Source organism: Lactuca serriola, chromosome 5 (assembly GCF_051521515.1).
Source record: "Lactuca serriola cultivar US96UC23 chromosome 5, Lser_US96UC23_V15, whole genome shotgun sequence".
NCBI classification, from domain to species: domain Eukaryota; kingdom Viridiplantae; phylum Streptophyta; class Magnoliopsida; order Asterales; family Asteraceae; genus Lactuca; species Lactuca serriola.
In genome coordinates, this window is record NC_136412.1 from 140,740,177 (window position 1) to 140,753,254 (window position 13,078).

General features: G+C 32.6%; 1 protein-coding gene and 1 pseudogene across 1 annotated transcript; both read right to left on the reverse strand.

The window, feature by feature from the left end:
• Positions 1–2,169: 2,169 nt before the first annotated feature.
• On the reverse strand, positions 2,170–3,173 carry LOC145049844 (uncharacterized; annotated as a pseudogene).
• A 7,380-nt stretch (positions 3,174–10,553) lies between these two features.
• Positions 10,554–12,737, reverse strand: LOC145051273 (pollen receptor-like kinase 4). Its single transcript, XM_078999342.1, has 3 exons — positions 12,032–12,737; positions 11,296–11,883; positions 10,554–11,224 (listed from the first exon to the last, which is right to left on the reverse strand). The coding sequence occupies exons 1-3, from the start codon at positions 12,690–12,692 to the stop codon at positions 10,554–10,556; spliced, it is 1,920 nt and encodes a 639-aa protein (XP_078855468.1). The 5' UTR covers positions 12,693–12,737.
• Between the last annotated feature and the right edge of the window lie 341 nt (positions 12,738–13,078).

Here is a 13,078-nt window from a genome sequence, read left to right on the forward strand (position 1 = left end):
TGTGTGTGCTTTGCTGGTGTGTCTACAATTAGGGTTTTGTTTAGAGAGGGGCATAGAAGAGTAGTGACGACGGAGAAGACGAAGGGCAGTTAGCTGACTTTGTGGTGAAGGTGTTTAGTGTGGTGGTGGTGGAAGAAATCAACGGTGGATCCGAAAAACGTTGGAAGAGTTGGTGGTTGGAGAAGATACTTAAAGAGAAAGGGAGTTGGAGGTGGGGAGGAGAAAGGGATTTGAAATAATTAAATAAGAGGTGTTTTTCTTTCTTATTTTATAGTGCCTATTGTTTATTTCCGATTGGTTTATTTGTAACCACAAGGATTACTATCCATAACATCAATCTCATCCATATCAAATCCAATGGCCAATAATGTTTCTCCTTGTTTTAAGACTTTAGTCTTAAAAACCTTTGAATTCTTATTATATATGTAGTATAAAGTAGTAATATATATATATATATATATATATATATATATATATATATATGAGACAAGATCAATGGAGAACTAAAATTAATGGAGAGAACCAACAAATTTTTTATTTATAATTAATTTAGATATCAAATTTCACATGTGAATATATATATATATATATATATATATATATATATATATATATATATATATATATATATATATATATATATATATATATAAGATAAAGGTAAAAAAATTAAAAAAAAAATATATGCATGTTATGCACATTTTTTTTGAAAAAATATATTTACACAACAAAATATGAATATGCATTAAAAATGCAGTTTTTTTTTGAAAAATTCTTTCTTTAAGTTTTAATTTCGAAATATAAGGTATATTTTCACTTATTTTAAAAAAAATATTTTTTAAAATTTTTTAATTTTTTAAATTAGCTAAAATATTCCTTACATTTCGAAATTAATATTTAAAAAAGAATTAAAAAAAACATTTTTAATGCATATTCATATTTTTTTTTGTATATATGTATATTTTTAAAAAACATGTGCATATGCACATGCATATTTTGAAAAAAATCACTTTTAATGCATATATATATATATATATATATATATATATATATATATATATATATATATATATAATATAGGGAAATGATCAAATGATAACACCTAAAAGGTTGAGAACGCGAGAACAAGTATATTCATTTGTGATTACATGTATTCATTTGTGGAGAAATGATAAATTTTTACGCACAATCAACATGAATATGCTTTTTTATCTTCAATTGAAAATGAAGGTGTAAAAATTTATCATTTCTCCACAAATGAATACATGGAATCACAAATGAATATACTTTGTTCTCACGTTCTCAACCTTTTTGGTGTTCTCATTTGTTCCTACTCCTATATATATACATACATATATTTATTCATATTTATATTTATATGTATATGTTAACTCTTATGCATATATATATATATATATATATATATATATATATATATATATATGCATATACATATTCATATGTGTAAGAATAAGTATATGCATATAACAATTAAATACATATGATTATGCTTATGCAAATGCATATACATGTGCATATGTATATGCATAAAAATACGTATATACATATGCACATGCATATGAATATTCATATGTATATTATGACATATTCATAAGAATAAGAATATGCATATGCATATGCATATTCATATGTATAATATGATTATGCTTATGCATATGCATATTCATAAGTGCATGCATATATATATATATATATATATATATATATATATGTGTGTGTGTGTGTGTGTATAAGTATAAGTATATGCGTAAGAGTAAGGTATGCATGTGTAGATGAATAACAATAAGTATATGACATATGTATATATATATATATATATATATATATATATATATATATATATATATGTATATGAATAAGCATATGCATATGCATAAGAATATATGAGATATGCATATTCATAAGTGTATCCTTATGTATATGAATAAATATATACATATGCATATATATATATATATATATATGTATATATATATATATATATATATATATATATATATATATATATATATGCATTTGCATATGCATATGCATATACATATGCATGTGCATAACTGTATACTTATTCATAAGTATATGCATATGCATATGAAAGATTGTATAATATTTAAGTATTTCGTATAAACTGAAAGATTGTAGATAGGATGCTTACATGAGATGAAGATAGAATCCTTCTTCAAGAGGTGTCCGTTTTATTAAGACCTACATCATAGCTATATAAACAAAATTTATTACATGAATTAAATATAAAGGTGAAAAAAAACAGTTTTAGAAGTTCACCCACTTGAATTCATCATATGTTGTCGGTTGTGATGCTGTTAAAGCTCCTGACTAAGCCATAGACCATAGTGGGTCCCACCCCCTTCTAAAGAGTTGTTACGCCCTTTTTTTTTTTTTGACAATTTTCTGCAGTTCACCAATTGCTCCTCTATGCATATTTGGGTTCATTTGTAAACACACCTATTCAATATGTTATGGATAAAAGTCAATATTATGGATTAAAAAGTGTTTTCAGGTCGACCCAACCTGTTATGACCTATTACTCATCAGAATCGACTCGTATGTCTTGCCTAAAAGGTTCAAAAAGTGTTTTTTTACCCTACTTTAAGAACTTCAATGGGGTTGGTGAGCAAAGTGGCAAAAGCACTAGCAACTGCTCCAAATGCAATCTTCATGAAGATGTTATTGGATTTAAAGGCTAGTTCACAAATTTTTTTTACAAGGTTCATACAAACCTAAACGTAGACCTCCATAAAGAACTAACCTTGTCAATGCCGGTTTCAAACCAATATACCAGGAACAAGTTCTTTCTTTTTTAACAACTTCAACAAAAGTTTGTTCCTATAAACACCCAAGCATCATGACGGATTTAGTTTTTCTAGTTAAAGCAGATATTTATGATGAATAACACCTGACATGACCACTTTATACCATTCCAATTAGTATACCTCTTTGTCCCACAAGTTGCATTTGTAGTCTAACTTTGAGTACATCTGCATACAAACAGGAAGAAAAAAAACAAATCAACTTTAAGCATATAGGGATTGATATAAAACAAGTGTAATAGGAAATTATTGAAAGAAGCCTAATGGTTGTGTGATACCAATGGCTTTAGCAACAGCAACACCACTTGTTCCAAAGTGAGATGCAACTTTAGAGGGCGAAGCACACCAATTTTGATTGAATTTCATTCAAATATCTCCTGGATATTCAAAATCACCAATCAGATCCCTACTTTCTCATCCAAATACCATGTTTACAGCAATTTCAAATACTAATGTCCTTTTTTAAGCTGATTTTTACTCAGATGAAATCAAGTAACATACAAAATCGTCTGTAATGCAGAAACTTAAGTAAGCAAACAAAAGGGCAAACCATGACCCAATACGTTATGCTCGGAAAGAAGAGGTAAAAGGCATAAAACAACCAAAATAATCACAAATTTTAGCAAATTTGAGAATGTTTAACAATATTTAATCTTTAATGAAGTATATGTTTCGATTTAGCATTAAAATTAAAGGATTATAAGAGAACCTGAATCATTTGAGGGGTTATGGAGAAAGGAATCATTGTTGATTCCTTCAAGCATATGTTAATTTTACTTTTCTTGTTTAGATTTTCGCTCCCTGTATTGACCCAGTTATGTCAAATGCAACTTTTGTAATCATTAAAATAATGATCATTTGGTTTATTGATAACTAACAAAACCCATCTGATAGAAGAAAAGAACGACTACAAAACTCGACCAAGGTGAAATTTAAGAAGAAAGTCCATGAGCGTAACTTGAAGAAGACGAAAGATTAGGTATCAATTATCACAACTGAAAGATAAGATCGTATCTATATGTTGGGTTGTATTTATATCTAATGAGTTTCGTTAGTTGGATGGTTTGATGAAGAAATAAGATTGCAATTCAATCAAAAGAAACCTTAAAATAAACTAAAAAAAACTATGCATTTGATTGATGCATTGTTTTTTTTCTCATTCACTTTCGATATCAACATTATTCTCAACACTATTCTCCATGAATCTCTATACTTACACAAACAACATCTCGGTGAAACGCATTGCACCATCTCCGACCATCTGCCTTGTTCTTCGGTATTCCTTCCAATTGAAATTGAAACTTGAGAAAAAAAGAAGGACCTGCAATTAATTGAAAGGATAAAGATGGGCTGAGATCGATTGAAGAGGCTAAGAAAAGAGGGAGGTTACCTGTGATCGATCTCCAAGAGAGAAGATGATGGGGGTAGGTAACGATCAATGGAGAAAAAATAGATGCACAATATATATATATATATATCCTCTCTAATAAATGTTATTTTATGGTTATTGTGAATTAATTTTTTTTTCCACATGTCATTTTATGAGTTTTTCTATTTGATTAAATTCAATATAATATAATGTAATAATTGCAATAAATGTAGTATTAAATGGATATTAATTTCACTAATAAACTTACATTTTAATTTCAAAATTCTCAAAATTAAAGCTTATTAGTTTTTTTCTTTATTTAAATTATTTGTATAAATTTAAAAGATAAACAACATTTCCATTCTAATAAGTCATTATTTTTCTTATTTTCTTATAAATTAAAAATTCTCAAACATTTTATGGGTTTTCTATTTTAATAAATTTAACATAATATTTTAATGTAATAATTACAATAAATATAGTAATAAATGAATATCAATTTCATCAATGAGATTACCTTCTTATTTCAAAATTCTCAAAGTAAAGCTCATTATTATATTTTGTTTATTTATTTAAATTTAAAAGATAAAAAAAAATCAAATTTAATACTTCATTATTTTTCTTATTTTCTTATAAAGCAAAAGTTTTTAAATATTTAGACATTTATATTTAATTTTTTTAATTAACCCATGTATTATACGGGTCTTACACCTAGTATGTGTGTGTGTGTGTCTATATATATATATATGTATATATATATAGGGCTAGGTTATAATGTGGATGATAAATATTGTGTGGATGTAGGGTTGAATGTGGACCAAGAGTTTAAAATACATATTCTAATAGAATACATATTTTGTTTAAATGAACATTTTGAGTAATAACAAAATTTTGAACCATGAGTTGAAGAATAACAACATTCTTAAAGAATATTAATCTATTATTAATATTATTGAAGAATCTAAGGTCCAAAAATAAACAAAAAAACAATTTTTACTATCACATTTTATAAAAATACAATGTCATTTTTTTGCATTTTTGCCATATTCTATAAGAATACAAGCTTTATAGTAAGTCATTCTTGAAAGCAATCTTCATTCTATAAGAATACAATTCATCAAAGAATCTTCATTCTTATTCTTGTTTCATGCTGTTATATTTTGAAATTTTGGTGTGGTGAACCTCAATTGTCATGAAATTGTCTCTTAATTTCCATCCACCATTGTTGTTCCAAATAACTTTGCTACATTTCGAGTGGTCCTAAAAAAACACATACAAAAAATGAAGTTCAAGAATATAAATACATACAACTTGTTGCCTCAATATACATCATTCTTGATACAAACTTTTTCTTGACAGGTTGAGATTCAAAATGTCATTCTTGAAGAAGAAGAACATTCTTCAACTATCATTGCATCTTATCCTATTCTAATAAAAGAATAGTTTTACTCTCCTTTTGACATGTGTCACCCTATTAGATGTGACAACCGTCAAATTCTAGTCAAGTCAAAGTCAACTAAAGTCAACAAGTCAAACCGATCGACTCAACTAACCCTTGGGTACTAGGGCTTACGATAGATAAATACTATATAACTCGCTATGCTAATGAGAAATCATCAATCAAAAAGTCCGTCCATCTAGATTCCCTTAACCTAAAACTGTGGTAAGTAGCGAACCAAACCAATAAAACAATGTTGCATACTCATCGGGAGTGTGTAAGGTCCTTAAACGTGGCTTAATGGGGCTTACGGACCTTGCGTTGCGAAGACGGACACTCACAAATGTCACACACGAAACCTCTCTCAATCGTTTTCACTGTATCTCTCTTTATCGAGAATCTCTCCCAAATCTCTCTAAGTATGTGAAATCTCTCCCAAATCTCTCCAAGTATGTGAAATCTCTCCCAAATCTTTCTTTGTATGATAAATCTCTCCAAGAATGTGAAATCTCTCCTAAATCTCTCTTTGTATGAGAAATCTCTCCAAGTATGTGAAATCTCTCCCAAATCTCTCGTTGTATGAGAAATCTCTCCAAGAATATGAAATCTCTCCCAAATCTCTCTTTGTATGAGAAATCTCTCCAAGAATGTGAAATCTCTCCCAAATCTCTCTTTGTATGAGAAATCTCTCCAAGAATGTGAAATCTCTCTCAAAAGTTCCCGTAACTTTTTGAAGTCATTTGGGTCATTCCGACCCTTAACCGGGTCAAAAACCGCTTAAAATGGGGTAAAAACGGATAAAATAGACTTAAGGACCCGAGACCCCTCTTAAGGAGCCGAACCCTCTTAAGGACCCGAAACCCCTCTTAGGAACCGAACATGTCAGAAGCGAAGGCATCAGAAGCGAAATGAACCGAACCCCTTGGACCGAACCCGAAGGGTCCTCTCGGGCCCGAACCTTGCACCAGGGGACCGAAGCCACCTTCGCCTTCGCCTCTTACTCCCTGTTCGCTTCATTTCGCCTTCGGCTCAGCAACATAAGGGACCGAACCTCGGCCTAGGACCGAGAGGTCTCGCAGGAGGCTCATTTTCACCCGGTTTTCGACTAGTTTTGCGTTTTAGGCCTGTTTTTAATTGTTTTAACGCGGGATTTTCACCCAAAACTTTATTTTAACATATAAGGCCCCATATTTACTAATTACCCACGTTTTTGGGGATAAAACCTTATCCATGAAGAGTGGGTGAAGTACAAAGGTTGAGTGTTGACTTTTCTTTATTCTATGACACAAGCAACCACTCCCATACCCACTCCATGTCACTATTCACCATCAGCCCATAACTAGTCATTTAATGGTACTTTTCCCACCATTTTTCATCCACCCACTTGGTCAAGGGTTAAAAAACCCTCCCCTCTCCTCACATTTCTTCCATTTCCTCTCATTCTTCCATCAAGAACAAACTTCATTTTCTCTCATTTTCTCTCTCTAAAATTCGAGATCCAAGGCTGATAATCAAGCTTTTCTTCTACCTTTGGTAAGTATTAACATCCTCCATATGATTATTTCACTTCCTTCTACTCAAATCATAGATATCTTACACAAACTCCATCATATTGGTGTTAGATCTTCGAATCTTCAAGCAATCTCCCAAAGTGTTCTTGAGTTGAACACTTCTTTTCTCCATCATCCATCTACTGAAATCACATAAGGTGAGTTCATACCCCTACATTTTCATGTTTTCTCAAGTTTTTATGGGGGGGGGGGGGGGGGGGAATCCAAGTTAAAACACCAAGAACATAACTAAACTTTTCTAACAGTCTTCATCAGAAAAGTTGGACTCCATTCACGGACTCTTTTGGACAACTTAAACATTTTATTTTTCAAAACTATATTAGGTGCAAATAGTTCAAGTTCTTACCTTTAAAATGACTACTTGCACATCTCCATACGATTTTTCTACAATTTATGGTGATTTTTACAAAACTGTCTATCATTTCAAACATCAATCCGGACCAGTCTGTGAATATGGACTTGTTCACACAAGTTAGAGGTCAATAAAAATCATGAGAAAAATTATGGAGAAACTAGACACATTTTCCAAACTCTCAGAATTTTTGGATTCTGATTTGGACCTTTGATGATTTTTCTACAAATTTTCTAGGAACAGGGATAGAAAATGTTATCAACAGAAAAATACTATTAATTTCATTTCACCTTGTAATATGTTGAGCAAGGTGTATATCTTTATGTGATTATATGTTATTTCAATATATGACAATATTGTCTTAGTATGTAGACATACACCAGTTAACAAATGGATTTTTCTAGACAAAGCATAGAAATAACAATTTGTTATAATCAAAGTACATCTATTACATACAAATATTTGAATACACTATGTTAAGTATAGTTTATGTACATTACCACTTTTACCCTTGTTTTGATAAACTATAATAGGTATAGTTTATGATACACCACATAACACACTCATACAAAAAGGGTACATTTATACAAAAGGTTCTACACTCACGCACACTACACGTAAACTTGTTAACTCAGGTTTTGAGACATTCTCTCCCCGTACGTCCGAGTACGGGCTCCAAATTCCTATAAGTTATAACCAAAATCTCTTGTAGGGAGAGCGTGATACTTATGTATAGATCTATATTGGGGTTAACATCCCACACCTCGCTGCTAGCTACAGCCGGACCGGCAGGTCTGCGGGTGACAAGAGTCATAGGATCAGGGCGTCTGAAAGACGTTGTGCAGGTTACCTCTAGTCATACTATGGTTATAGCGACTCACATAGGGAGCTAACAACACATAAAGTTTATGGGACTTTTTATAAATCAAAGGGGGTTTTATGTCGATTTAAAATCACTTTTTATATCAATAAGTACAAATATTACTATACACTTTCGGTCTTGGTATTTAAGACTACATATCATTCGTTATAGGACTTTCCTTCAAATCAAAAAGGGTTTTATGCCGATTTAAAACCACTTTTATATCTTTAAGTATGAAAAATACTTGTTATTTCTCGGTCCTTGGATTTAGGACCACATAACTTTTATAAAGAAAATATTGGATTTTCTGGATACATACTCTATCGCTTTTACAAGGAAAACGGTTTACTCCTCTAACGAAATCTCTTATGAACTCACCAACCTTTGTGTTGACACTTTTTCAAACAACTTGTATTCTCAGGAAATCAGTGAAACAGGAAAACCAACAGCATTTTGAGGATGGGACGTTGAATCGTCAAACAGTTCATTTTGTCATCATAATGTAATTGATTTGAAACATGTAAACATATACATTGGTGTAAAATTTTCAATTATATTTATGATGGTCGTATTTACTTTGAGCACTATTATACTCGTTGTTGTGATACTACATGAAGTCCTCCACCCCCGGACGTTTCCGCCATCCTTGGTTTGGGGGTGTGACATTAGACATCCTAATTAATGAATATTTTATTCTCATTTTGCCATGTATCACCCTATTATGTCTAGTAATTAATGTATGCCACTTGTCAACCTATTAATTATCCATTTCAAATTTTAAATTTCCCACTCTAATTACATTAAATTAATAACATTAGAATAAAAATAAAAATAAAATTAATACAAATTATAAAGTGATATAATTTCACATATTTATTTAAATCAATGATTAAAATTTATATAACTAAAAAAATATCTTAATTAATAATTTATTTAAAATAACTTATTAATAATAAACTAGTAGAATAACATGTAAAAGAAATTATGAAATGATTAATTAAGTATACTGTTAACCAAAATACTCATAGATAAAATGAATCTAGAATTGCAGGAAGAAAACATTGATCAATTGGATTGACAAAAAAATAAAATTAAAAAACGCAAATTTAGATTGAGGGATCGAACAACATACCGATTTTGTGGAATCGAGAACTCACCTGGGAGAAATCGATAATGGCTAAGAGAACAGGGTCGGCTGAATCGATGAAGTACGGTGGTCAGGAGGGCAGCAGCCTCCTTCGCATCTCCCCAGATCGTGTGTTGTTGCTACTTTCCTTGACCCTCTCGGATTAGCCTTCTCCTTTCTCTTCATATTTGATTGCCGGAGCAAACCTTGCTCTGCTTTTCGCCTTTGGCGGACAGCGCACCTGAGAACTTCCCTCCGACGATCTTGACATCTTCAATGGAAGCAGAAGGCGATTTTGTGTCGACGATCTTGACATCTTCGATGGAAGCGGGAGGCGATTTTGTGGGTGTGGATGAAATAGGCAGTAGGGTTTTAATAAAGTAATTTGCCTAAATTAAAGGGTGGAATATTTAATTATTTATTTATTAAAATTAAATAATACTTGGCCAATATTAATCCCTACATCCATACAATATTTGTTAATCCATATTTGAACCTCTCTCTCTCTTTATATATATATATATATATATATATATATATATATATATATATATATATATATATATATATATATATATATACACACATGTGTGTGTGTGTTTATCTTTATGTAGATTTATTTATGTGTGTCGTTGAGTTACAAAAAATGAAATGTACAACATAATACATATACAAAACCGTTTTATTGTAAAATTTGGAGGATAAAAAAAGTGAAAACCTTATTACATAAATAGAAATTAATTTGTTCGGAAGTTGCCAATTTTGTTATAGTATTCCTACGGTAACTAAAAAACAAAACAAGATGGACATAAGATACACTCGATCTGTTACATATGATCACATGCATCTTTGAGATACCCATAGTTATATCCATTTAGTTTTGAGGTAAAACAAATCAGCATCAGAAAACCTTTCTGTTTCTTATCCCTTCATCTGAAGTATTATATGATTGTGCAAGCAATCGGCATTAATTATCAGACATCAAGTAATTAACTCGTAACCGAGAAAGAAAAGTTATCTTCATCCATGGCTCTTGAAGAGTAAGCGTCTCCTTCACTTGCATAAGATGAGTACTCTTCATCCTCTTCCCTCTCCTTTAACTCCTCTATCTTCTCAATCGCCTCTTTTATATCCCACCTCCTCGTGACATCCCACTCACAGCAGCACATCCCAATCTTCAACAGCTTCAGCATCTCACCCTCGCCATTCTTTGTCTCTTTCATGTCTTTATCGAAAACCTCACCCGTCCATTCTTCCCTCACCACAGAGTTCACCCATGTCCCAAGATCCGGTTTGCCACCCTTACCTTGGTCCATATAGTTTCCTGGAAATTTCCCTGTAAGCATCTCTAGTATCAAGATCCCAAGGCACCACACGTCTGTTTTCTTTGTAGTGCGTTCGTGTTGAGTAAATTCTGGAGACTTGTACGCCACCATGAGTTGTTGTGCATGTTCCTTGTTTATAACGGGTATTAGAGCATAGTCTGCTAGAAGGGGATTGAAAGTGTCGTCAAGAAGGACATTAGACGATTTTAGGTGACCATGAGGTAGCGACAAACGAGGAAGCTCGTGGTAAAGATAATCAAGCCCTCGTGCTACACCTTTGATTATTTTTAGCCGTGTCGCCCAATTCAATCCTGGTTCATCAGGTCTCCGTTTAACTGTATATATACAAAACAAGATAAATCAAAGAGGATTTTAAATTTTAATCCTCACATATAAACTCACTTACCATGAAGATGACTAGCCAAGCTACCATTTACAGCAAAATCAGTGATCAAAAGCTTTTCATCTTTCTTGTAGTAAAAAGCCACAAGAGGTAGCAAATTCGGGTGTGACAAGCTTCCTAACAATCTCATATGTGCATAAAAGTCTTCTTTGCCAGCATTGCTCATTTCCTTGAATCTCTTGACAACTACTTCAACTCCTCCCGCAAGCATCGCCTTGTATGAAGATCCAAAACTCCCACTTCCTAAAACATCAGCCGAGGCACGAAGAAGGTCTTCCAACTCGAATTTTTCTCTATCGGTTCTTACAAAGTGAAGCTTCCCACCATTGTCAGTTCTTTTGTAAGTTTCTTGCTTGTTGTGCATCTGGATTTCAGTTCCATTCGCCTTGTAAGTATTCTTTTTGTCGGGCTTTGTGAGTTGCTGGTTTGTGTACTTGTTTTTGGGTTTCCTTCTACGCAAGACCAATAAGAGTATGGTAATGATGGCCAATACTGCAAGAAGGGATGCAATACCGATGATGATGATCTTTCGCTTGTTTAGTTTCTTTTTTACCTTACAGGGGCTAAGAGGTTTACCACAAACGTCGTTTCCTGCATGTCCCAAAACACAGATTTACTTCTTAATGATGTTTTACTCATTAGCTTAGTAATTAATCAAACATTTAGTAAAACAGTATATCAAATCAATTAATGGAAGACGTTCGAGATGGATGAAAAGGCATTGATATTGAAAAATTACCTGCAAATGACTTTGGATCCTGGTTGCTGAGCCCATTAGGTATTGAACCATCAAGTTTATTGTTTGCAAAGTTCACTATCAGATCTTTCTGCTCAAAATCTGGTATCTCTCCTTCAAACGCGTTGTTTTGAAGCTGCAAATCCACAAGGATTGGCAACTGTGTAAGAGATATTGGAATTTTACCCGTGAAACCATTATTCCCCATTTCAACTTTCCTCAAGTCACTCATTCCCGAAAAAGCGTCACCTCCTATCTCCCCAGAAAACTTGTTATACGAGAGGAAAACCCCATGCAACGCGCCAATTTTACCCACGTTAGGGATTGAGCCCTCAAAGCTATTATTAATGAAACTTAACGTTCGGATACTTGTTACCTCAGCCAACGTGTCCATATCTATCGTCCCTCCTAAACCCATGTTCTCGAGCTGCAACCCAAACACATTTCCATTTTTATCACAGATCACTCCATTCCAGTTTTCTTTCAAACCATTGCATGGTGGAACAGTATCGTTCCAGTTGCTCAGTTCCCCGACGTTGGTGAGTGAGCCTCTGAACTTTATTAGCCTTGCAGGGTCTTGTTCGTCGGATATAACTGGTGACCATGTTAGTGAAAGGAGAATCGTGAGGAGTGGAAGCCAATACGGTGGCCTGAAACATGCCATATGTGGCAAAATTGGAAGGAACAACAGAAGTTAGGGGTGTATTATTAAGTGCTTTTCGGTGGGCGATATAACATATAATGTGTCGACGTCAAGGAAAAAGTGGAGGGAAATGGTTGAAGGGCTGAAATATTGAGGTTTTTATGGGAAAAAAGACAAAGGTGTCAAGTGGTGAAAGTCCCAATGTCTTGGGATTGATTCTTCTCAGCTGTTTTCTTGAAAGCCGGCAAATATTTATGCCATATGTTTGAGTTATAACGTCCAACTGCTAGAACAGATCAAACTAAAGTTTATCAGTTTTGTTTCATTCGATTATTAAGGTTTTTTGTGTGTTGTTTATTTATAATGTAAAATGAAGGATAATTTGGCCAACAGTTTAATTCAATCCG